The 27,608-nt window shown below is 43.4% G+C and overlaps 1 protein-coding gene across 1 annotated transcript in view; it reads left to right on the top strand.

Annotated features, from left to right (window-relative positions):
* The window catches only part of LOC143995845 (vomeronasal type-2 receptor 26-like), a 62,551-nt gene extending 43,334 nt beyond the window's left edge, over positions 1–19,217 (top strand). The window contains exon 4 of the mRNA XM_077490563.1: positions 17,926–19,217. Coding sequence (XP_077346689.1) covers positions 17,926–18,818 — 893 coding nt within the window. The 3' untranslated portion in view covers positions 18,819–19,217. The remainder of the gene's footprint in view (positions 1–17,925) is intronic.
* Positions 19,218–27,608: the final 8,391 nt, after the last annotated feature.

The following is a 27,608-nucleotide window of genomic DNA, read 5'->3' as shown; positions in this document are numbered from 1 at the left end:
CGCCCGCCCTGCTGTTCCTTCCCCTCCCTCCACATTGACTATCATATAAATGTGCTCACCGAGGCCAAGATGCAGAGAGCGGTCGCTGTTGCGACTCGGCGCAGACCACCCCTGAAGGTGGCACAGAGGGTGGTTGGCACCAAGAGGTACAAGCTACCAGTAGGACAGTCACTTGCTAGCAGATCAGCAGGTAGCTTGAGCAGAGCTAGTAGGTGATGACCCGTGGGGATCCAGAAACAACAGTAGTAAGTCCATAAGGCAAAGGCAGAATCCAGAAAGCAGGCCGGGGGTCAAGCACAGTTCAGATCAGAAGACAACAGGTACCAGGAATGCTGAGACAGAAGGATAATCCAAAAAGCAAGCCAAAGGTCGATCACAGGAGATAACAGACAAGTCCAGGTGCAGGCGCCAAAGGTCAAACACGTTCTGAGAGCGGGAGTCCAAGGTCAATCCAGAGGTCGGGTCAGGAGAAGATCAGCAAGGTCGATGAGGCAATCCGGGTCACAACGGGGAAGTCAAGTCACAAGAGCAAACGTGGGAATCACAGGAAGCTTTTGTGCGCCAGAGTGTGCATGCGCCTGGGAATGCGCAGCCTATTACCATGACATTGACCATGAAAGAGAGCCAATTAGGAAGACCAGAGGAGGGCATTGGGACATATTGTCCCAATCGACAGGCAGCTCATAGGACTGAATGGGCCAAAGACTACAGTTCCTATTCTGCTGAACTGAAGGAGGGGAGTAAACCTGGGGCCATAAAGGGAGGAAGGGGCAGAGTTCCCGGACAGAGGAGACCAGGAGGTGACCGGTTGTAGAGAGGGCCATGCTTCTCCACTACTGGACCGCAAGGATGCCATCAGAGAGAGAAAGCGAGAGAGACCAGGCACTGCACCATGACCTGCTGTCAGGATCACTTAAGTGCTTTTGTTCCTCATTCCAGCATCCAGGTTTTGGCTATTGCATTCTTTCTATCTGTGTACACCTGCATGGTGATTGATATGGTCAGTCAACTGTTATTAGCAAGCCAAATGCTCTGTCCCTTGCTTGTGATGAAGACAGTGATACCTGCATTGTTCCTGAGTGAGCCCCATGTTTGTCTGCCTTGTTTTGCTAGTTTGGATTTCCCTGTGTATGAGCTGGCTCAGATATTGGACTATTCCCTGAACTCAGCCTGCCTTTTACCTGGACTCTCATTGAACCACGCTATCTGTCTGCTAACTGCAAGTAGTCTGTTTGTTTGCTCAGTTCGCATCTGTCCTGGCATGGTGGCCAGGCACTATAGCATTGTGTATAAATCCTGGGGGCAACCAAGTACCAGTAGGCCTGCTTGCCTTAAGGGAAAGGGGGCTGCTATAGGTGAAGCACATAGTAGCTAGCTATAGTGTCTGACCACCTGCGTTGGGGTAGGTGTGACACCTGCGAGCCAGAGGACTAAGCTTCTGTAAAAGACACAGCCCCCACAGTGCTGGTTGCTGGAGTTGTCGCAGGTGACCAAGTGTGAGTGGGACATCTGGCCGAAAGGAGCCCTGGTTACTGTGTCTCTGGAATTGGTGAGAGGCCCTTGAGGCCATTATCTGTGACTGCCACTTCTTGCACTAGGACTTTATAGCCAGCCACATATTAGCTTTAGTACTCTCTGCAAGCCAGAGAAACTTAAAGTGCGCCAACAGTAAAAAGCGACCTATCCAGCTGAAGAGTTAGGACCAAAGGCTACCCATAACTCTTATAAAATACAAAATTGGTGCAGCGCTAGTGATATTGAAAATCCAAAATCCCTATTAATGTAATATATAAAAAAAGACTTAGGCCGCGTACACACGGGCGGACTGTTCGCCCAACTTTGTCCGTCCAACAGTTTCGGCAAACAGTCCGCTCAAAATTAGCATGGACGGACATGCCCACACACGACGAACGAACAGTTTGCTGAAACCGTGCGCGATGACGTGAACGGCACGTACGACGGGACGAAAAATACGACGTCCTATACACTGCATTATAACTTTCGGCGTGTAAATCCTTTCTGAGCATGCGCGGAACTTAGTTTGACGAACAAGCCTACACACGGGCGGACTGTTCGCTCAAACAAGGTTTCAGCGGACAGTTTTACGGAATTTCCGAAAAACCTTGTTCGTCAAACTGTCCGCTGAAACTGTCCGCTGAAAGCCCACACACGAGCGGACTGTCCGCCCAAACACTGTTCAGCGGACAAAGTTGGGCGAACAGTCCGCCCGTGTGTACGCGGCCTTAGGCCGCGTACACACGGGCGGATTGTCTGTCCAACTTAGTCCGCTGAACCGTGTTTCAGCGGACAATCCGCTCGTGTGTGGGCTTCAGTGGACTTTTTCAGCAGACTGTCTGACGAACAAAGTCTTACGGAATTTCCGAAATTTTGTCCGTTCAAACTTGGTTTTGTCTGCCCAAACTTGGTTTCAGCGGACAGTCCGCTCGTGTGTAGGCAAGTTGGACGGACTAAGTATGGCGCATGCTCAGAAAGGATTTACACGGCCGAAGGTTGCATTGCAGTGTATAGGACGTTGTTTTTCTAGTCCCGTCGTACGTGCTGTACACGTCATCGCGCACGCTTTCAGCGGACTGTCTGCTCATCGTGTGTGGTCAAGTCCGTTCATGCAAATTTTGAATGGACTGTCTGTCGGATTGTCTGACGAACTTAGTTGGCCAGACAATCCGCCTGTGTGTACGCGGCCTCAGAAATCAAATACATTGAAATATAAAACAATTTAAAATTAATTATAATCTTTAGGCAATATTAATAAAACAATTAATGTGCCAATCAACGTTCAAACCAAAAGGCACATATGATTTCATGTCAAATATCCATCTTGATTCCAGCCTAGAAAGTGATCTGACCATATTTGTCCCCCTCCAATGGGGTAATGTCTTATCCAAAGCCAAAAAAGGGTATCTTTAAGATTATTATCATGGTACTGTGCATATTGTCTAGATAGATTGTGCTTTCTAAAACCACACTTAATATTCCCCACATGTTCAGCTAGACATACATGTAGCGCCCTTTTATTATGTCCAATATACTGTCTAGAGCATGGACACTGGATCATGTAGACAACAATTATTCCATGGAGCAAGTAATGAATGATTCTGTATTATACATCCTACGTGTCTGTGTAGATTGAAAAGACTCACACCTACTCCCCCAAAAAGGAATTAATCTGACAAATATAAAAACCCTTCGAAGATTGAAAAAAATAATTGATTTTGGGGGATCAACTATGTTAGGGGCAATACTGTGTCGCAAGGATGGAGCTCCCTCATATACCACTGTAGGACGGTCATTCTTTAATATACCCCAATGCTTATTGAGGATCCTCTTTACAGAAAAATGTTGATTGGAATATCCTGTAGTCATAGGCTATTCGAATGTGTTGTTATCTGGTCCCCTGATGGTTCCTCTTACCCTTTTTAGCATATAATCTCAATCCATATTCCCCATCATTTCTATTGTACCATCAATATCCTTCTCCAGCCACCCCTTTTCAAGAAACCTGGATCTCAGAACTTGTGCCTGCTAATGGTAATCTGAGATTTCCGTACTATTGCGCCTAATGCCATGATGCATGATGGCAACTGGATAGGGGAATGTAAGCATTACGATCAGTCTCCTTAAAGTATATGGTAGTAGTCAGATGACCATCTTTAGCTGTAATACTGAGGTCAAGAAAATGGATCTGAGAATGACTCTCCTCATGCTGTAAGGAGATACCCCTATCGTTCTGATTAAAGCCCCATACACACTATGAGATTGTCTGCTGATTTTTTCCTATGGTTTTGGTAAATCTGATGGAAAAAATCAGCAGAAAATCTGATAGTGTATATGGGGCTTTAGGTTAAAAAATAGCGCTTCAAGAATGTGTAAGTCACCGTCCCACAGGAGGAGGACATCGATGTACCTCCTCCAAAGGCATAACTCTCTTGGGGGGTTGGTAGCAATCACCTCTTTTTCCCAATGGGCCATAAACAAATTGGCTAGGCTTGGTGCAAATTTAGCGCCTATAGCCACACCACAAGTTTGTAAATAAAATTACCTCCAAACCAAAAATAATTATGGCCAGTTGCTAAAACCACAAACTCAATGATTGAATCTTTCTGCATTTGTCGTAAAGAGTGATCCTGTTCAAGATAGAATTTAACTGTCTCTAGACTCTGTTGGTGAGATATGATTGTGTAGAGAGAGGCTACATCGGCTGTCGCCAATATGCAGCCTTCTCTTCACTCACATTCCTGTAACAAATGAATGACTTGTGTTGTATATCTCAGGTAAGAAGGAGTTGCTGTAACCATTGGCTGTAAAAATTCATCCACATACCCTCCTATCCTTGCCATCACTGAGTCAATGCCGCTGATTATAGGGCGGCCTGGTGGTTTTGAAAGTTTTTTTATGGATTTTAGGCAGGTAGTACATAACCAGCACCTAGACACTGAGGGTACCAGGTATGCCTTTTCTTTTTATTTAGAATTCCTTGCTGAAAACCATCAACACTTAGACCCAAGAGTTCTCTCTTGAACTTTGCTGTGGGATTAGAAGTCAGTGGTGTGTAAGTTAAACGATCGGATAAAAGCCTATTTATTTCCTCAAGATAATTGCATTTGTCTAAAATGACAATACCCCGTCCTTTGTCCGCGGGGCGATTGACAATGTCATTACGCGCGCATATTTGTTTTAAGCCTTGTTGGCATTCACTCATAGCTCCGGTTCTAGGGATTTTAAGCTCTACCAGATCCTTAAGAACCATATCCCTAAAAACTTGTACAGATGGGGCGAAAAAGCCATGAGGGTTAAATAAAGAAGCATTTGAGAAATCTGTATGTCGGGTTTGAATACTAACCCCACCCCCTGCAGTAATTTGAGATGAGATATTAGCCCAATCACCTGTAGTAATCTGAGATGAGATATTGGAAGTTATTTGACTCTGATTCCCTATTGGGTTTAAAATTAAGTGTCTCCTGATATTCACCTTGCAAATAAATGTATGAACATCAATAAATGTCTCAAATTTATTGAGTCAATGGGAGGGTGCGAATTTAAGCTCCTGACTGAGAACCTTCTGTTCTCCTTGGGATAATTGGGCTGAACTCAAATTAAAAACTCCACTAATGTCTATTGTTTTTTTTTTTTCTTTGGACCTGGTCCTCCTACCCCCTCTAATGACTCTCTTTCTTCGTAGCCCCTTTTGGCTCTGATGTTGCCCATTGGAAACAACGGGACTGCTCGCCTCTTTCAAATTCCAAAGGGGAATCTTGGTATCCCTCCCTCGGTCTTATTGGATAGTCATTATATTGATTTGGGTGTCGGGTGATAACCTGTCCTGCCATAAAACTCTCATCTTCATGATATGAGAGAGAGGCAAATATATTTTGAAGAGGCATTTGATTATCCCTGGGTGTCTGTCTACCTCGAACTGCCCCATATTGGTTCATATAATCTCTAGGGTTTCCTCTGCAATCCCTATGTCCCTGATGGTTATAATATTCTTGCTAGGGGCCCTATGTGATGGATAGCCCCTCCAGTTATATCTTTACATACTGAACCTCTCTGGGTCTGCTAAGAACCACCAGATGAATGGAGTTTGATACCATTTTTTCTAGGTTTAAATTGAAAGGTGCCATAAACTTTGTTTCAATTCCTGGTTTGTTTGTCTGTCAACCTCCTGAGAGGAGAAGCATGATGACATCGCCATCATAGGCCCCACCCTTCACTTTTTATCACAATTTATCACAAGGTACGCTATGTCCCAACTAGTATGTAGCTCTGATACCAGAAGATTCTTAAGTCTGAGAAACAGACCACCTATCTCATCAGTCTGCTCAATATTTCCATCCAAAAAACCCTTCAATATTGATGTTATGTTGGTATCTATAATCAAAGATGTCCATGATGACTTTCAGCTGCAACATTTAGTATCAATATAGTAAATCCAAAAACCACGATCAGACTGTCTGGCGGACTTAGCCCGGTGGACAAACCGCCGGACTTTGAAGCAGAGGTCCGCTGGTCTTTCCGAACGAGCGGACCTGCCCATACACAACCAGACTTTTCCAGCGGACTAGGTCCACCGGACTATGGCGGGAGTCCGCCGTACTTTTGAAAATTAATGGACTTACCCACACATGGAGGAAAGTCCATTAATTTTGAACGCGGCTCCAAGTAGCCAGGACTAGTGAAGGAAGTCAATGTCGCCGCCTTCGGCGGCAAGATTGACGCGTCGCTGGCCCCGTCACCTGGTATGGACTTAAAGGGGAAGCCCTACGCTGAAAAAAATGGCGTGGGGGTCCCCCCCAGGTCCATATAAGACCCTTATCCGAGCACGCAGCCCGGCCGGTCAGGAAAGGGGGTGGGGACGAGCGAAAGCCCCCCCCCTCCCTCCTGAGCTGTACCAGGCCACGTGCCCTCAACATGGGGGGGTGCTTTGTTGATGAGGACAAGGGCCTCTTCCGGACAACCCTGGCAGTTGATTGTCAGGTTCTGCAGGAGGGGGGCTTATCGGAATCCGGGAGCCCCCTTTAATAAGGGGGCCCTCAGATACCGGCCCCCCACCCTATGTGAATGAGTATGGGGTATAATGTACCCCTACCCATTCACCTGTAAAAAAAAGGAAAATAAAACATAACACAAGGTTTCAAAATCATTTATTGCACAGCTCCGGGGGTCTTCTTCCATCTTGGGGGGTCCTCTCACCGGACTCCTCTGCTATCTTCTGCTAGCTCTTTTACTAGTGGAGGAGCCCGGCTTTCTTGTTCGTCGCCGCCCGGGGGTCTTCTTCCGACTTCGGGGGTCTTGTCCCCATCTTCTTGTCAGGCCTCCGCTTTCTTCCTTTCTCTTTTACTAGCGGTGGCCCGGTCTTCTGTCGCTGCCGCCGCCTCTTCTTCCGACTTCAGGGGTCTTGACCCCTCTTCGGTTCTTATTGCCGGGCCTCCACTCCTTCTTCCAGCTCTTTTACTAGTGGTGGCCCGGTCTTTTTTCGCCGCTGTCGCCTTCTCTTCTTCTTCCTTGAGATGTTGACTCGACGTTGTCTCTGGCCGTAATGACAGGGACGTGTTGCGCGGCGACTTATATAGGGACAGTGGGCGGGGTCACCGGGTGATGTCCCCGCCCATTATGATGTCACAGTCAAAACAACTTTCTAAGTCTGCCGGACTTTTGGGGAAAAAAAGTCCGCCGGAGCCCACACATGGGCGGATTGTCCGCCGGATAGTTTGATCGTGTGTACGCGGCATAACACTAACTGGTTCCTCAATAGGTGATCTGAGTCAGTGATAACAGCATAGCCATCTGCATCCCTCTTCTCCATTTGTTTCCAGAGGTTCTGGAGTGTCACTGCAATATGAGTGATGCTCTCATCCTCTTGCTGCCTCCAAACAAATAATCTGCTCCACTATCCTGTGACTGTCACGTTCTCTCTGAACTGGCCCTCCAGGCATGTCACTATTTATTCAAAGGTGGTGGCCCAGTCCTCTTCCGGCAGTGCCATCACCGCTCAGCTAGTGTCATCCTCCAAGAGTTAATAGCCAGCTCCGTGATCAGCCGGGTGCGAACCTGATACAGGTATGCAGCACTTTCTAATTTCTCTACCCACTCAGCCAGAGGAATATTGGAGCCATTAAACTTGGGTACCAGGGGGGGCGCATGCGCGGAAGCGTCCAAGATGGCCGCATAGACCGGGAGCTCCGCGCCACCCTGGACTAACGCTCGCCGCCACGACTTTCTGAGCCCTCGTTTCTACCGGCAAACAGTCACTTCGGTTTGGGGAAAACGCAGGGTTCACACGAATGCCCGGTTCTAAGTCCCGACGGAACCCCAAACCCGCGCTTTCCACAGCGTTAGAGAGGTCAGGCCGATCCAAGATGGCCGCCGTTACCTCACAAAATACAGCCTGCAATGAGGAATCCATAGCGGACCAAGACTACACAGTTAAGCACCTCTCTTCAACCTCAACTTCAACTTCAAACGGCACAGTGAGTGAAATTCAACTCGGGACCCTATCCCCAGCATCCACAGACCCTCTTCTGAGTCATATTAGGGGGGAAAGTAACTCATCCATACAGCATATTTTACCTATAAGCTTTGCCCCATGGGACATAGTTCCTAAAGATGCGCCCTCACCTCCCACAGACTTTGCCTCTATGATGAACGCATTTTCTCAAATGTTGTCCAGAGGTTTATCTCAGACTGCCACACAGATCACAGCTTCCATCCATGCTGATTTGCAACAATTAGGAACCAGGATTGATGCAATAGAGCAAAAATCAGATCAGTCATGCCTACGCATTAACCAAAACACAGCCAGCATTCAAGAACTCCAGGATCATTTAGAAACAGCCACAGCCAAAATTGACGACCTCGAAAATAGGTCGAGGAGATATAATTTCCGTGTTAGAGGCATTCCTGAATCTATCAAGGACATTCATCTCGCTATCCAAGACCTCATCAAAAGCTTAATTCCCACAATTTCACAAGATCGTCTAGAATTAGACAGGGCTCACAGGGCTCTGCAACCTCTTCGCACAGATGGTCTTCCTAGAGACATTATAGTGAAACCTCACTACTATTCAGTGAAAGAAGAGATAATGAGAGTTTCCAGAACCTCAGATTCTCTGACATTTCAGGATCATTCCATACAAATTTTTACCGATCTATCACCATACACAGTCCAAAAACGACGAGCTCTTAAACCTCTACTTCAAGTTCTGACGAGCAATGAAATCCCTTACAGATGGGCCTTTCCTCTCCGCCTGAATTTCTCTTATAATAATAAACCATACCACTTCTCGACGTTCCAAGATGGTGAACGGCTTCTGCTTCAATTGGGAATGATCACCCAGGAACTTCCACAGACTTCTACACCGAAAGGATCCTCTTCATCCAAACGCCCCTCACCGACAAGCCCCTTGACGCAAATATGGCAGAAACAGATGCCCAAGAGATCGAGGGAATCTCCACCAACCTGAAGATACACCTGAACTGTCCAATTTTTGTGGAAAGAAGGAAGGAAAAGGACAGAAAAAAGGAAGGAACATTTTTTGACTTCCTTACGGTTTGTCCTTAGGGCCGAACCTTTACCAGGACCGGGTTGACATTTGGTCCTGTTTTTCCTGGAAACTTCTCCAGGCTTTTTCCCACAGAAGACATTAAAAAGGATATTTTTATTTTTTTTCTCTTTTCTAAAGTGGAAAATTTCAAAGTATTTTTCCTTTTTGACATATAAATTTACTGTAATGCCTGTATTAGACCCCTCTTCCTCTATAATTTTATTTTTCTCTCCAACTGACCTTTTGGCTTTATATTTGATGGTTTTTTTTTTCTTTATTTTTATTCTCATAATGGCTCTTTTTGACATTAAGTCACGGTCACTCATATTGTAGAGGAAGAGGGGGGTAGTTGCACATTATTTATATTTCCCCTATGTTTATTATAGTCTGGGCTCAGATTTTTTGTTTTAGTGCCTTTGAGATAATCAATCTATGTGGCGAGGTTGTCCAGGGTGGGTACAATGCACCCCCCTGTTTACTTCGATAGGAGAACTATTTCTCCTACCGGGGTTTGTTTACAGCGACCCTTTTGGGCCGCTTTGGGATTTTTTTCCCTTCCTATTTTATTTATTGTATACATTACTAATTTTTTTTGGCTTGAATTGTTATTTTATATAATGCATATTCTGATGTACTTTTATTTTATTTCATTTTTTCCTAATTCTATTATCTCCCTACCTTCTTCTTCCCCCTTTCCATTCTCCCTTTCTTACCCTTCCCAGTCTAATCACATCTTCCTTCCCATCTCCCTTGTACAGGATCAGGGCCTGGTCGGATTCTCCTCGTTTTTTTCTCACAAGCATTTCCTCAAAAGAACAGGTGTCATCTCCTATCTGCCAGGGATCACCACAAAGACAGGTATTCCTTTTGTTCATAGTATTAACTCCTACATGCTCTTCCCATGAACTCTACCTCACCGGTACAATCTGATCTCCGTATAATGTCCAATAATGTTCAAGGCCTTAATTCCCCAGTGAAAAGGCGTAAAATCATGCAACAATTTCATGCCCTCAAAGCTGATGTTATCTTGATGCAGGAGACGCACTTCCCCATTTCTTATAACCCCATTTTCCTTCACAAAAACTTTTCTCAATTTTATCTAGCTAATGCTTCCATTAAAACAAAAGGGGTTGCGATATGCTTTGCCAACAAAGTTCATTTTCATCATTCTAAAACAATTAGAGACCCAGAAGGCCGATACATCCTGGTCTCTGGATCAATTAATACAGTAACATACACGTTTGTTTCCTACTATGCTCCAAACTCCCGCCAGGACAATTTTTTTGAAAAGACTCTCTTGACGCTGAAATCCCATCTGAAGGGAATTGTTGTCCTGGCGGGAGATTCGAACATCCCATTTGACCTTTCCTCAGACAGATCCAATCCTACTAAGCCAATGCCCAAAAGACCTCCTAAATGCAGTCTTAGGATTGCACATTCCATCCAATCAGCAGGCCTAATAGACATATGGAGAGAAATGAATCCCCGATCCAAAGACTACACTCACTTTTCTATCCCTCATAATACATTAACCAGAATAGACCATATCTTTATTCCTCCACATTTCATCTCTTTGGTTGAATCCTCCAAAATTTATGATTCCTCTCTCTCTGACCATTCCATCGTTTCATTAATTATTAGAGGGGGAGGAGGAGATAAACGACCGTTCCAATGGAGGCTTAAGGAGTCTCTTCTAAACAATCCAGCTCACTGTGCGGTATTAAACTCAGCCCTTTCGGACTACTTTACAGATAATAATACAGACTCAATTTCGCCAGGCTCCCTGTGGGCGGCACACAAGGCGGTCATGAGGGGTAAAATAATTCAACTCTCAGCCCGACTCAAAAAGGAACACTCCGCAGAGCTTATACGACTCAAAGAGGAATTCCAAACACTTAGCAAAAGTCATAAACAACATCCTACCCCAGAGAGCCTGGCTGAACTTGATAGAGCACGCATTGCACTTAATCTCTCACTCACTACCTCAGCAGAAAAACATCTGCGATGGACAGGAGCTCGCTTCTATTATCAAAAAGATAAAATAGGTGCCAAACTCGCGAGTAAATTGTGTCCTCGAACTCGTACCTTGGTCTTCCCTAAAATTAGACAATCTTCGGGTACCCTTACACAAAATCCGGTAGAAATTTTGAAATCATTTCATGATTTTTATGAAAACCTCTACTCTAAGACAACTCATACACATTCCAAAGCTAGGAATCAGTTCCTCGATCACCTCGATCTACCTTACATACATCAAACTCATAAAGAACTAATGGATGATTCCTTCTCCCCTGCCGAAATACTTGACGTCATAAAAGCCCTTAAATCAGAATCAGCACCGGGCCCCGACGGTTTCTCGGTCAGATATTATAAGACTTTTGGACCAAAATTAGCTCCCTACATGGCTCGTTTCTTTAATTCTCTCCGGGATGGAGCCCCCCTCCCGAATGATTCTAATACTGCATTTATCTCTGTTATTCCGAAACCTGGTAAAGATACTAGTGAAGTGGGAAATTACAGACCCATTTCGCTGATCAATAATGATCTTAAAATTATGACTAAAATATTAGCCAACAGAATGTCCAGTTTTATATCTAACTATATTCATAAGGATCAGGTGGGCTTCATCCCGGGGAGAGAGGGAACGGATCAGGTGAGAAGGGCAATTGACTTAATATCATTATTGAATTCGCACTGGGACGGGGGCCCGGCACAAGAAGGCCTTCTGCTGTCTTTGGACTTGCAGAAGGCATTTGATTCTGTTTCATGGCCATATCTTTTTGAAATTCTCACCAAATGGGGTTTCGGAGCAAATTTTATAAACATTCTAAAATCCCTATATTCAACCCCCTCTGCTCAAGTACGTCTATTAGGCCACCTCTCTCAACCATTAGATATCCATAGAGGTACTAGACAGGGTTGTCCCTTGTCACCGTTAATCTTTATTATAGCTATAGAAACTCTAGCCATCGCCATTAGAGCAGATATAAATATTAAAGGTGTTCGTTGTGGTTTAGAAGAGCATAAATGTGCTCTCTTTGCTGATGATATGCTTATATTTCTGACCTCACCCTTAATTTCCACCCCCAACTTACTTAATCTCCTTCGGGATTTCGGAACTATTTCAGGTCTCCAAGTTAACATTTCCAAGTCAGTTGCTCTCAATATTTCGGTTCCCTCATCAACCATCTCCCGACTTGCGCCCTTCTTTCCCTTCTCCTGGGCTACAGATAGGATTCCCTATTTGGGTATTTCTCTCACCAAATGTGTCAGTAATTTATACAATGCTAATTACCCACCCGCCTTCAAATCCTTAGAAGCAGATTTAACTAAATGGTCTAAAGAAGGATTGTCTTGGCTGGGCAGGCTCAATGCAGTCAAGATGAACTCATTTCCTCGAATTTTGTACTTATTCAGAGCCCTTCCCATACCTATTAAAAAGTCGACTCTCAACAAATTCCAATCAAAAGTGATTGGATTTGTCTGGGGAAAACAGGGACATAGATTGGCGCGTGACATCCTGTTCCGCCGGACAACCCAAGGTGGTTTAGGACTTCCTAACCTCTTTTTATATTATCAAGCAGCACAACTAGCACAATTTTCAGCTATATATACTAAAACCAATAGTCCAGACTGGGTTTCTATTGAGAACCAGGCAGTACCTGACTACACATTAGATCATCTAATATGGAGACCAACAAAGCAAAGACCTGCCATATTGTCCCCAACGCTTTCTCAATCCCTAGCACTTTGTGACAGACTATACAAAAACGAACACCTGATTTCCCCACTGAGACCTCTCGTACATTTATTCCATAATCCTGATTTCCCTCCTGGCCTGAACATCCAAGATTTTCATTGGTGGTTGAACAAGGGCCTTTTCAGAATTGGACATTTCATTACACCAAATGGACCCATTTCATTGGGACACTGCTACTCCAAACTAGAGATGCCCGATTCAGAACAATTGAGACTTTCACAGATTAAACGTTTTATACATTCTCTTGAACTTGACAAACCAAATAGTTACAATGTTACGATTTACGAGCAATGGTGCTTAAAACATGGTCATCGCAAAGGAGGTATTTCCCTTATCTACTCGTCCCTGGCAGATAGGAGTGACAAACCGACATATGCTCGTTCTTGGGAAGAAGACTTGGACATCCAACTAGATACGGAATTGTGGTTTCAAGTTTTTAGACGTTCTTCCAAAGGTATTTTAAATATTTCCTTAATCGAAGCTAATGTCAAAATTCTAACGAAATGGTATTATGTTCCTGTGAGACTTTCAAAGATGTACTCAGAGATTTCACCGCTCTGTTTCAGAGGATGTGGTCTTTTAGGTACAATGTTACATATATGGTGGTCTTGTCCTCGCATACAAAACTTTTGGAATAACTTTATACATCTAGTGAGGAAGGTCACGAAAGCCCCAATCCCACAAGATCCTTCATATATCCTTCTGAACCGCAGGCTACACAATACCCCTAAACATACTCAACAACTAATCTTTTTTATGTGCTTGGGAGCCAAGATCACTTTAGCAAAAGCTTGGAAAACTTCTAGGGTTTCTCTTATGGCTACCAGGCAAAAAATTTCATGGATTATGATTCAGGAACAAATAGTAGCTAAATTACGGAATACCACTCAACAATTTGAAATGACATGGGATCCATGGGCCCAACACATCAAAGTACAATTGTTTCCAGGACACCTTCTGTCTTAAATTCTACATGGATGGAGCCAGGACCCTGAATCCTGTACAACTCTCCCTTCCTTACCCTCCCTCTTTTCTCCTGACTACACTTTCTACTTTTCCTTTTTTTTGTTGTTTTTCTTTAAGCAGGATTTCTCATATTTAGTAATTGATCAGATGTTACCTTATTCTACTACATTTTTCCTTAGTTAACCTTTGTGGTTCGGACTGGAGTTTACTAGTCCTAAAGAGTTCATTTGGAATTTAATTGGGAATTTTGAAGTTCAGCTGTTCACTTCCCTCCGGGGAGCACAATTTCTGGGTGCTGTCCGGGGGTTTAAAGGGACGTAGATGGGGAGTTCTTCGGCGGGAGTCCCCAGAGCTATCCCACTCCACAGTGTGAGCCCATTGGGGTGGAGTGGTGACCTTGGGGGTCTCCTTAGAAGTTGCCGATATGTTTATAACCTAAATCTTCTACACCTCCCATTTAAATCTTAACCAAATTCCTTCCTTTTTTTTTTTTTTTTTTTTTTAAATCTATGTTTATGTATGTATATTTATATATATATATATATTTATATATATATTTTTTTTAATTTTTGTGTCCCTTTTTCTTATATACTTCATTATTACAAATTTTCAATGAAGTGGATCTTTACACTCCAAGCCCTTCTTGACATATAATAGCCCCAATTATATCTGTATAAGATACCTTGTATATCGTGTCTTTTTTTCTGATTGATGCATCCTGCTTTATTTGAATTCTCTGTTTTTTTTATGTTATGTTTTTGCTTTATTTCTATTTTCTGATTATACATGATGTATTTACCAAAGAATTAAATTCAATAAAAATTATTGAAAGAGAAAAAAAAAAAAAAAAAAAACTTGGGTACCAGGGCCAAATCTGATACCAGCTGTGCCATGATGGTTCCTACTCTTCCTTTCGCGCCTGCTGCTGCGAAGGGACATATGCTGCCCCCAAGTGCGGGGAGGTTCAGTGTGGTGCTGCGTCAGTAAACACTGACAGCCCAGTTGCAGAGAACAGAATTTGTATTAATGTCAGAGTTCAGTAATTCAAAAAAAATCCGCTGGGAAGGCACCTGACCGGGAACAATCACAGAATGTGTCAGTGCTGTGTAGTAGAGCTGGTCTCAGAGGTGCCAACAGCGTCTGTCTTGAGGGATGGACTGTGGTCTGGTAAGTCCTGACCCAAATGGGGAGGTTTCCAGGAAGGATGATGTGTGTCTATCCTTTCCCTACTTTTCTGGAACCTCCACCTGCCACTAATCACTGTCCCTGTCAGACGGGTGAACTATCCCTACACTATCCACACTCGAAAGGCACACCAAACCTGGGAGCTAGGGCCTTAAATAGAATCTGCCTGACCCAAGATGGTTGCCAGAGTCACATAGGGTGGCAGAATTTAATCGGATAGCTTCCCTAGTGACTCTGGAAACTGTAGAGGAGCCAAGTTCGTCTTGACTTCCCCTCCAACTGCGTTGTCATTGTGGGTGAGCGCCACCTACACTGGAGAAAATTGACTGCTCTATGATCAGACTAAGGGAAAGGGAGGGTTTCTACTGCCATCCTCTTCCTGAGAGCAATCTGACTTGTAGGAAAGATATCCAAGCATTATGGCGCAGGCGGCACTTAGTCAGGGACAGCGGGTAAGTCGGCAATGGAGAAGCAACAGGGAACCCTCTAAGCTTCTGATATAAACATTTAACATAATTTTAATGTATAGCCAGTACATACTGATATAAACATTTAACATAATTTTAATGTATGGCCAGTACATATTGCTCTGGGATGGGAAGGACCGGGCATTGCATGATGAGGAGCAGGTAGAGGTGTCCTCTTAAACTAAATTATCACGTCTCATCTAGAACAAAAAATGAACAAAAGTGTATATAGAATGGGCAACAATGTAGTAGGACCTCCCAGAGATCTCTAAAGAAGATGGGCATCAAAAGTAGGCTTGCTTTGATAGATCCTCCAGGATGGGAGCATACAAAATCATGATCCCTTAGTAAGTAACCAGGAGCATGGCTTTCATGTCACACTCCTCAGTGTGGGGAGTTCCGCTGTGGATATGAAGAGGTGCTGGTTACTGTGAACTGAGGTACTCTTGAAGAAAATCCAACGACAGTAATACACAACACAATAGGTAACAGGAGAAGTTACATAAACAGAACACATCTAGCATTTCTAACTTAATAGAACACTCACAGAGGGCTGACCCTGTGAACTATATACATCCAACTTCACCTCCGAGTAACAGAAAATAAATCAAGTGGTTAGTGTGCCACTATGAGCTTAGTGGTCAGGCATGAACAAAAGAGCAAGTCTTACCCTAGCTTTTTGTAGCCTACATATATAGGACACAGTATGCACCTTAGATCTGCCAGAAATAAGTGAGGCAAATGATCATGTAGACTCTGGCTTGGCCCAGTAGTTCTTGATCACCCATTGGTCTTCCCTCTTAGTGGTTGTAGAAGGCTGTAGCTGTCTGTTTGAACGTTGATGCAGTGTCCACTGCATTTGTGGGCATGTGGAGGTCCAAGTCTTGCAGTAAACAGAGCCAGTGATCTAGATGGAATTGTGGGATCCTCAGGTGTTCCAAAGTAGGAGGAACATCTGTCATGGAACAGATCAAGAATGTATCCGTACCCTTCCGGACTATCGGGTGCAGCGGTTACCCCCACTGATAAGTAGCACCGATCACACAAAGCTTATCCAAAAGGGGTTTCAGGATCACCTGCTAACATAGGGTATTTATGGACAGGTCTGGGAGGATTTGCAAGGTGGTTGCATCAAAGTCAATCCTTTGCAAACCTTATGGAGCGCATCCTCTTTTTGTTACGCAAGAAAATGAATGTGGCATAAAACGTTGTGAGGACGACGATGGAAATCCCATTGACAATTTGTTGCTAACGTGTAAGGTATAGTCTATAGGCCTAAAAAAATAAGTTTGTAAATGGATAGAAAACTGTCTAAAAGACCAAATTCAGAGAGTAGTGGTTAATGAGTCTGAATGACTCTGAATGGTCTAAGGTTATCAGTGGTGTACCCCAAGGTTCAGTGTTGGGACCTTTACTTTTTAATATCTTTATAAATGATATTGGGTCTGGGATTAAAAGTAGCATTTCTGTCTTTGCAGATGACACCAAGCTATGCAATGGAATAACATCCTTACAGGATGTCTCCAATTTACAAGCCGACCTCAATGCAACTATGTGGCAAATGAGGCTTGATGTTGATAAATGTAAAGTTATGCACCCGGGGGGCTAAGAATATGCATGTATCATACATACCAGGGGGAGTACAACTGGCAGAATCCATAGTGGTGAAGGATCTGGGGGTTTTGGTAGATCATAAGCTCAATAATAGCATGCAATGCCAAGCTGCAGTTTGCAAAGCGAGCAAAGTCCTTTCTTGTATAAGAGAGGTATGGACTCCAGAGAGAGAGAGAGATCATTTTGCCCCTGTACAAATCTCTAGTAAGACCTCATCTGGAATATGCAGTTGAGTTTTGGGCACAAGTTCTCAAAAAGTATATCGGGGAACCGGACAAAGTGCAGAGAAGTGCAACCAAACTGACAAGAGGCATGGAGTAGCTCAACTATGAGAAAAAATAAGAGGAACTGAATTTATTCTCTCTTGAGAAGAGGAGATTAGGGGGGATATGATCTCCATGTATAAATACATACATGGTCCATATAGTGAACTTGGTGTTGAGTTATTCAGTTTAGGTCATCACAGAGGATAAGGGGAGCTCTTTACATCTAGAGGAAAAGAGAATTAATTTCCAAATACAGAAATATTTCTTCACAGTAAAAGCTGTGAAAATGTGAATAGACTACCTCAAGAGCTTGGTTTGGCCAGTTCAGTAGATTGTACATTTAGGAAAGAATCCAGGCCTTTTTTAAAGCAAAGTATAACATTTATAAGCAAAGTTGATCCAGGGAATGTCTGATTGCCTCTCAAGGGATCAGGAAGGATTATTCCCCTGCTGGAGCAAATTGGATCATGGTTTACTTGGGTTTTTTGCCTTCCCCTGGACCAACTGTGGGTATAGGATTGTACCAACCAGACTAACTATGTAACTATGTTTTCTCAGAAGCTCTGATCCAGATGCTCATTGTGTTTGTATTGTTCTTCCTACAGACAGTGAAAACTGCGTGAAATGTCCTGACGATGAATGGCCAAATGAGAAGAAGGATAGGTGTGTTCCAAAATTGGTGGAATTTCTCTCCTATACTGATGATACAATTGTTGCAGTATTTTCACCTGTCTCCATACTTTGCTGTCTCCTGACTGGTTTAATATTGGGGTTATTTATACATTACAGGGACACCCCCATTGTTAAAGCTAATAACCGGAACCTGAGCTATCTTCTCCTGGTCTCCATCATGTTGAGCTTCCTCTGCGTCTTCTTGTTCCTTGGCCGCCCGGTAGATGTGACCTGCATGCTGCGTGTAACCTCTTTTGGAGTCATCTTCTCAGTTGCTGTCTCTTCTCTACTTGCCAAAAGTATCATGGTGTGTATTGCTTTTAAAGCCACCAAACCTGGGAGTCCCTGGAGGAAATGGATGGGAACAAAACTGCCCAATTCTATCATTTGTGTTTTCTCACTGGTTCAAGTCATAATCTGTATCTCTTGGTTGTCTATTTCTCCCCCCTTTCAAGATCAGGACACTCACTCTTATCAGGGAAAGGTCATCATTCAGTGTAATGAGGGTTCAGTTATCGGCTTCTACTCTGTCCTGGGATATATGGGGCTTCTGGCAGCTGTGAGTTTCATTATAGCTTTTTTAGCCAGGACATTACCGGACAGTTTTAATGAGGCCAAGTACATCACCTTCAGCATGCTGGTGTTCTGCAGTGTCTGGATTGCGATGATCCCGGCCTATCTGAGCACCAGAGGGAAATACATGGTGGCTGTGGAGGTGTTTGCTATAATGGCATCAAGTACTGGACTTCTTGGCTGTATATTTTTCTACAAATGTTACATAATTCTGTTCAGACCTGACCTAAATGTAAAAATAGTTATCCACTAATATTTATGGAGGAACATTGGGTTACCAGTAGTTATAGCTTTATCTCTATTGCTGTTAATTTTAGTATTTTGTTAGTGTATTGAGAATGAACATTGTTACATTTAAACTTTTAATTTACCGGAAAGGTAGATGGTGAGTCAAATTTATGCTCTCTTGAAGAACTAAGGACACCGCTGGTATCTGACACTTTGGGTTTGTTGGAAACCTTGTCCCCTGCTGGGTGTAGTGGTTCCTTCCACCGGCTGTTACATCACTACAGGACAAAGTAGTCACTTAGTGAGGAGGAACCACAGAGTCCAGAGGGGAAGAAAACCATCACAAAGTGTCAGATACCAGCACCACCCATCGCTCTTCAAGATGGTAAAATTTTTACTCACCACCCTCCAGAAAGGTAAATATTAAACATGTTCTTTTATAAACTGCTTGTAATATCATAATTCATATTTATTATTGTATGCAGATGTATCCAGCTATATTAATAAAGTCATTTGGCTTGGTGTATTCTCCAATAATTTGTAATATTAGTTGAAGTTGATGAGAACATGTTCTCAGTAAGTTCACATTTTAGGTGATGAGTTGACTTCATTTTATTTACAATAGTTTTTATTGACTTTATAAAACAGTAGAGGGGTACAGAAGGATGAAGCCGTACAAATTACAGCAGCATGAATGATAAGAGCAGAATTATGAAGAAAAACAGTCATTCAATGAGTAGGTGAGGCCAGATGGAATTAGTAGACTGAAAATAAGCTTATAGCTTACAGTAGGTGTAGAACCGATGTCTTCATCCTGGGGATGTAGGGGGAAGGGGGTATAGGGAGGGAGGATTAAGGATTGGGGTTAAGGTTGGATAGAAGGGGGTATAGGAAGGGAGGATTAAGGATTGGGGTTAAGCCTGGGTAGTAGAGGGAGACGGGGGGGGGGGGGGGGGGTAATCAAATACGGGAGTGAACTAATAAAACAAGGAAATAGTTCCAGTCAATAAGAGAAGGCAATGTAAGTACATGTCATCAGTCTTATACAGTACAGTTGGGTTATTTAACCATATGGACCAAGATAGAGCATATTTTTGCTAGTAGTACATTTTTTGATTCTAGTATTTTCCCTTTTCAGACTGATAGTTTAAGTCTCTAATGTCCCATACACACGATAGGATTTTCCGATGGAAAATGATTGATAGGAACGTGTGTAGGCTCCATCGGACGTTTTCCATCGGAAATTCCGTCACACAAAATTTGAGAGCTGGTTCTCAAATTTTCCGACAACAAAATCTGTTTTTGGAAATTCCGATCATGTGTACACAATTCCGATGCACAAAGTGCCACGCATGCCCGGAATCAAGCAGAAGAGCAGCACTGGCTATTGAACTTCATTTTTCTTGGCTCATTGTATGTGTTGAACGTCACCACGTTCTTGACGTTCGGAATTTCTGACCAACTTTGTGTGACCATGTGTATGCAAGACAAGTTTGAGCCAACATCCGTTGGAAAAAAACATGGATTTTGTTGTCGGAATGTGCAATCGTGGGCATAAGAGTGTTGAATATACTGGGTTGTGAAAGGAAATTCAAAAGTCTAACAATATTGGGTTTAGCAGAAAAGAGTAGGTACAGAAACCTGAATTTAGCATTCATTGGTATTTGTTCAACACCTGAATGCAGAAATGCAAACGTAGAGTCAGGTAAGGTCCGAGTACCTATAATATTAGAGGTGTAGAGTATTGTGGGTATTGCCAAAAATGTAAATACCGTATTTAGTGCCATCGTCCCTTGAATCCGATAATAGAAGAATAGTGTAACCAGGAGGGGCTTTTTCAGGTACGATTAATTCGTTTTACAAACTACTGTTAAAAATCAAAAAGCTTTTATTTACAAAATATGGTTAAAAGACATAGGTACAGTATCTCACAGAAGTGAGTACACCCGTCACATTTTGTAACTATTTTCTTCTATCTTTTCATGTGACAACACTGAAGAAATGACACTTGTCTACAATGTAAAGTAATGAGTGTACAGCTTGTATAACAGTGTAAATTTTCTGTCCCCTCAAAAGAACTCAACACACAGCCATTAATGTCTAAACCGCTGGCAATAAAAGTGAGTACACCCCTAAGTGAAAATGTCCAAATTGGACTCAAAGTGTCAATATTTTGTGTGGCCACCATAATTTTCCAGCACTGCCTTAACCCTCTTGGGCATGGAGTTCACCAGAGCTTCACAGGTTGTCATTGCAGTCCTCTTCAACTCCTCCATGATGACATCACGGAGCTGGTGGATGTTAGAGACCTTGCGCTCCTCCACCTTCCATTTGAGGATGCCCCACAGATGCCTTAATAGGGTTTAGGTCTGGAGAAATGCCTGGCCAGTCCATCAGCTTTACCCTCAGCTTCTTTTGCAAGGCAGTGGTCATCTTGGAGGTGTGTTTGGGGTCGTTATGTTGGAATAATGCTCTGCGGCCCAGTCTCCGAAGGGAGGAGATCATGCTCTGCTTCAGTATATCACAGTACATGTTGGCATTCATGGTTCCCACAATGATCTGTAGCTCCTCAGTGCCGGCAGCACTCATGCAGCCCCAGACCATGACACTGTAGACAAGACACACTTGTCTTTGTACTCCTCACCTGGTTGCCTCCACACACGCTTGACACCATCTGAACTAAATAAATGTATTGGTCTCATCAGACCACAGGACATGGTTCCAATAATCCATGTCCTTAGTCTGCTTGTCTTCAGCAAATTGTTTGCGGGCTTTCTTGTGCATAATCTTTAGAAGAGTCTTCCTTCTGGGAAAACAGCCATGCAGACCAATTTGATGCAGTGTATGGCGTATGGTCTGAGAACTGACAGGCTAACCCATCACCCCTTCAACCTCTGCAGCAATGCTGGCAGCACTCATATGTCTATTTTCCAAAGACAACCTCTGGATATGACAATGAACACGTGCATTCAACTTCTTTGGTCAACCATGGCGAGGCCTGTTCTGAGTGGAACCTGTCCTGTTAAACCGCTGTATGGTCTTGGCCACCATTCTGCAGCTCAGTTTCAGGATCTTGGCAATCTTCTTATAGCCTAGGCCATCTTTATGTAGAGCAACAATTCTTTAATTTAGATCCTTGGAGAGTTCTTTGCCATGAGGTGCCGTGTGAAACTTCCAGTGACCAGTATGAGAGAGTGATAACAATAACACCAAACTTAACACACCTGCTCCCCATTCACACCTGAGACCTTGTAACACTAATGAGTCACATGACACCGGGGGAGGGAAAATGGCTAATTGGGCCCAATTTGAACATTTTCACTTAGGGGTGTACTCACTTTTGTTGCCAGTGGTTTAGACATTAATGTCTGTGTGTTAAGTTATTTTGAGGGGACAGCAAATTTACACTGTTATACAAGCTGTACACTCACTACTGTACATTGTAGCAAAGTATCGTTTCTTCAGTGTTGTCACATCCATCCATATTTAATGGCACTAGTAGCGGCTGTAGCCAGCGGGAGGGGGAGGTGGGAGAGCTGGTCAGCAGCTGCATAGAGCAGCCCCCACTCGCCCTCCATCCATCCACATTTTCCGCACCAGTAGCGGCTGTAGCCAACGGGAGGGGGAGGGGGAGAGCCGGTTCAGCACCTGCATGGAGCAGCCCCCACTTGCTAACCATCCATCCACATTTCCAGCACTAGTAGCAGCTGTAGCCGGAGGGAGTGGGAGGTGAGAGAGCCAGTCAGCAGCTGCATGGAGCAGCCCCCACTCACCCTCCTTCCATCCACATTTCCAGCACTAGTAGCAGCTGTAGCCAGCGGGATGGGGAGATGGGAGAGCCGGTCAGCAGCTGCATAGAGCAGCCCCCACTCACCCTCTATCCATCCACAATTCCCACAATAGCAGCAGGAGGGGGAAGTGGGAGATCCGACCAGCAACTGCAAGGAGCAGCCCCCCTCTCCATCTACATCTCCCGCATTAGCAGCTGCTGCAACCAGCAGGAGGGGGAGTTTGGAGCCAGGAAGGAGCATCTGGCAATCAGGGAGGTGGGGGGGTGCTAAAGGAGGGGTCGGAGGAGCAGAGCGGGGAATATATTTGGACAAACCGATCCCTCTATGGATTGGGTTTTCGGGGTCAGTGCAGCGGGGTGAAGTGGCAGGAAGAGGGAGCCTGGGGGCAATGCAGCCCCCCTGAAAACTGCCGCACAAGGCAAATGCCTTGTTACAATAACCAAGGAGCTTAATGTGCTTTTCTTGCTCCTAAGGACCCCCTGAGCGGTGATGTCTGCAACCTATAAGATCTCCCGGTCAGATGTGTCAAAGAAAAAGCTAAAAAGATCAAAAAGTAACAATCGCCCCGGACCCTTCCCATAAGTATTCAAATCATACACTCTAAAAACAGTGCAGTTCAAATGCCGAATCCAAACTCCGCTGAACTCAAAAGGATTTGAATGTTAAACAGTTCTACGCTGTTAACATTTCCTATGCTAATAACCAAAGAATTAATAAAGAAACTAAATAAAATAAATTCCATTTGGCTGGGTACAGTGATATTAGTAATACTTAAAGTAAAACATTACAAAAGCAAAACGCCATTAAATAACATGCCTGGGGGGTGTTCTGATCCTCCCTGTGAAGTGGTGTATCTGTACAATGTATACAACCTACTACAGCAACACTGACATGATGTAGATGTTAGCGGGGTGCTCCCAAACAAAAAGTCCTTCTGAATTTAAAGGGGGACCCCACACAAAAGTCAAGAAAAAAAAGTATCTGCAGGAACAGGCTGGGGGGATTATTGGAATCTGGAAGCCCTCTTTAACAATAATGGACCAGTCAACTACCAGTCCCTCCCAAATGAATGAGTGAGGGGTGCAGAGCGCTCATACTCATTCCCAAAAAAGTAAAGCGTGAATGAAAACAAAGGAACAGATTTTGACAAGTTCTTTATTAAGAAAATCCACAATTTCCATCCACTGTCAATCGTGTCATCCAGCAATGTACAGCGATCCATGTCATTCACGATGCTTCCTGAGGTCACCTGCCCTATTCACTTATACAGCCGGGAATCGCTGGCCACGCATGAAAATTGGTGGGGATTGTAGGGTTAAATCATTATGTAAACATGGCCATAAAAGTGAAAAAAAAAAAGAACAAAGTTGCGACTTTATATGAGACCTTGGACATCCCGCACAAAGGTCTCCATCCCTAATCTATACATACACAAAGGGGAAAAAACTGGGGGACATGGGGGACAAGGGGACTTTATATGAAATACAACACTCAGGGTTGGCTGAGACATTGAATTAATGTATAATATAAATGATGTTCTGAGGTGACAATAATGGGCATAAAGCAATAATTCATCAAGTATTTAATTGAAATCAATCGGTAAACAATAAAAAATAATAATTAATACAGATACAATATATTACTATGTAAATAAGTTGAATCAATTGTATATTAAATAACATAAAATATAATTAGTATAATATCTCACGACATAACTTCATATCATACAATATATCATAATAATAATAATAATAATATTAATAAAAATAGGTATAATAACATAATAAATAATATATCATATAGTAAAAATAATAATAATAATTAATAATTAATATGTAGCAACGATACACCCAGAATCTACACGACCATAATGAACATATTATAGTAAAAAATAAATAAATAGATAACAAATAAATCAATGTCTCCACCAATTAATAGGACCCCTGATAAGAATTATGGATACTGTGATATAGCAGCAAGGGTAAAAGCTTGACGCGTTTCGTGGACTTATATCCACTCATCAGGAGCAGCTGGTTGGGAGTATCTAAAATAAATTATATGCAAGAAATGAATAATGGTTTAGAAATTAATTAATTGATGTCGGAAAGAGAGGGAGCAACACCTATGATCCTAGCCCTCTTACCTGCAGTAATATAGCATAAATAGTAGAGAATGGCCATAAAAGTACCCAGATATGTCCATGAACCATCGGGATTAGTCGTGTGCACCAGGATGAGGTGAGTCATCAGAATTTTTTTTTGGCAAATCATTCACGGTTCATCCAGAGCGGGGCTGAGGGTGTGACTCCCAAATAACTAGGTGATACCAGGGTAGTAGGAATCTCCCAGCCCCGAATGGTAGCTTTCATTGAATCAGCTATGGGCAGGCATGTTTTTGGGCCCCTGTAGAGGGCCAATCTTAGGCTCTCATCAGACCCCAAGAGTGTCGCCTCCAGAACCGTAGCTGAGTCCCCATTATCCTCCCTCATCCACCGCCTAGCAAACACCATTTGGCCAGCCAGATAATACTTTTGCCAGTCTGGAAGTGCCAACACCCCCCCCCCCCCCCGTCCCCATGGCTCTTGCAGGATTTTAATACTAATGCGAGGTGACTGAGGGGACCATATAAATGATCCTATTATTATTAAGTGTGTTATAGAAAGTTTTAGGGATCCATGTAGGAGAGTGATGCAGAAAATATAATATTACAGATAAGAATTTCATTTTAATCAGGCTAAACCTACCTTACAGTGAAAGAGGCAGTTTCTTCCAGACCTTTTTCCAGAGTTTTTTGTTTCAGTCTGGTCACTAGTGGGAGAAGGTTTAGTGTCATATAGTCCTGAATATTAGCCGTTATTTTGACACCCAGGTAAGTGAATCTACAGAGTCAAAGGCTTTTTCGATGTCAATGCAAAGAACGACCTTAGCTGGAGATCCAGTGGTGTCTAGTTGGAGATGGGTAAATAACCTCCTCAGATTCGTGTCTGTTGACATACAAGGCATGAAGCCCCTCTGGCCAATGTCTACCACCATTGGAAGAACCTTGGCCACTCTCGGTGCCAGCACCTTAGTAAGGATCTTCAGATCCATATTAAGTAATGCAATAGGGCGATAAGAGGAACACTTGCTATATACCATTTTTAACAGGACTCCCAGTATACATAATGCCGCGTACACACGAGCGGACTGTATGGCGTACTTAGTCAGTCGAAACACATTTCAGCGGACAATCCGCTCGTGTGTGGGCTTCAGCGGACTTTTTCAGCGTGCAGTCCGGCGTACTAAGAATTTCGGATTTTTTAAAATTCTGTCCGTCGTACTTTGGTTTCAGCGGACAATCCGCTCGTCAGTATGCTAGTTCGACGGACTAAGAATGGCGCATGCCCAGAAAGGATTTACACGGTGGAAGGGTGCTTTGCTGTGTCTTGGACTTCCTATTTCTAGTACGTGCTGTACACGTCATCGCGCAAGCTTTCGACGGACTGTTTGTGCATCCGTGTGTGGTCAAGTCCGTTCAGTCGAAAGTACGACGGACTGTCCGTCGGATTGTATGACGAACTAAGTACGCCATACAGTCCGCTCGTGTGTACGCGGCATAAGAAAATCTAGAAATCAACATTAAATTGGCACCCAAAAAAGTTGTATATACAACACCACCTACTATACTAACACCCTTATTGAAAATATGTAAAGCCGTGGTCACTGCCTAGAGTATTACATACCCCCTGAAGACAGCTACCTACCCATACTGAATAAAACACTTTTCTACAAGACACATTCATTACATGATGGGAAATGGGGAAGATTCTGCAGTTCCCAGGCCCCATCTCTCCGTTATGCCCCTCACATGTTCCCCTGCTTTTCCCCAGGGATCTGAGTCACCAGTATTTAGGCAGTGCCAACTGAAGGGAATCAATTGTATTCAACAAATTGTAGACATCCAAGGCCACCTCATAATGTTATCATCTATGCAATAGGAACGTAGGGTGACCCCTACATAATTCCCACAATATGCCCAGATCTAATGTTTTCTTTCTATTAAGATTTTACATCAACAGGGGCTCACTGTCCCCCAAGGACTTTCCCAGATCTTATAGGAACCCTTGGAAAAAAGGAATATATCATGGTTCTACATGACCTTCAGAACTGCCCAGTGCCTAATCCCCCATTACCATAGGAGCTCCTAACCAAGTGGACTACATTCTTAAATCTCTCTGAGGAGACCTGGTTAACCCTTCAGCAGAGCTGGCTACACACAAAACAATCCACTATAATTGCATTTCTCTCCCTCCTTCCCTTCGAAAAGCATACTCAGGACACGCCAAACCTTTAATATACCTTTAAAGATCCCACTAATGACCTTGACTGTTGTCCTAAATGCCCAATGTCCAACCATTGTAGGTTACTGGGGACTGGTCATCTCATATATATAAATATAGGGCCTCGGGTAACACAGACAGCTCCCTTCTATATATATCCGCTGTAAGCACATGGATAGGGGATGTAGACATATCCACTTGAAGACCAGGTCTTTTCTGGTTCTTTTTGCTTAGAAGTTTAAATCAGAAAATTATTTATAATCCCCACACATTATACATATATTTTTTAACAGAGGCCCTGTGGAATAAAATGGTGATCTTTTCAACTTTTTGTCACATGGTACTTTTGCAGCAGGTTTACTAACAATTTTTTGGGGGAAAATATAGACTTTAATACATAAAAAAAACCACAATATATGCCCCAATTACTGTAGATACCTAACACGTCATGCTTTAAAATTGCGCATGCTCGTGGCATGGTGACAAATTTTGGTACTTAAAAATCTCCATAGGGGACCCTTTAAATGCCTTTACAGGTTACATGTTCAGAGTTACAGAGGAGGTCTTGCACTAGAATTATTGCTCTCGCTCTAACATTCGCAACAATGCCTCACATGTGTGGGGCGAACACCATTTACATATGCATGTGTGACTTACGTATGCATTTGCTTCTGCACGCGAGCACAGAGGGATGAGGCTGCTTTAA

The sequence above is a fragment of the Lithobates pipiens genome, unplaced genomic scaffold (assembly GCF_037356315.1).
Source record: "Lithobates pipiens isolate NorthernLeopardFrog02 unplaced genomic scaffold, aLitPip1_a1.2 Scaffold_19, whole genome shotgun sequence".
NCBI classification, from domain to species: domain Eukaryota; kingdom Metazoa; phylum Chordata; class Amphibia; order Anura; family Ranidae; genus Lithobates; species Lithobates pipiens.
Note: the sequence above shows the minus strand (reverse complement) of the source record. Positions and strands in the feature narration are given on the sequence as shown.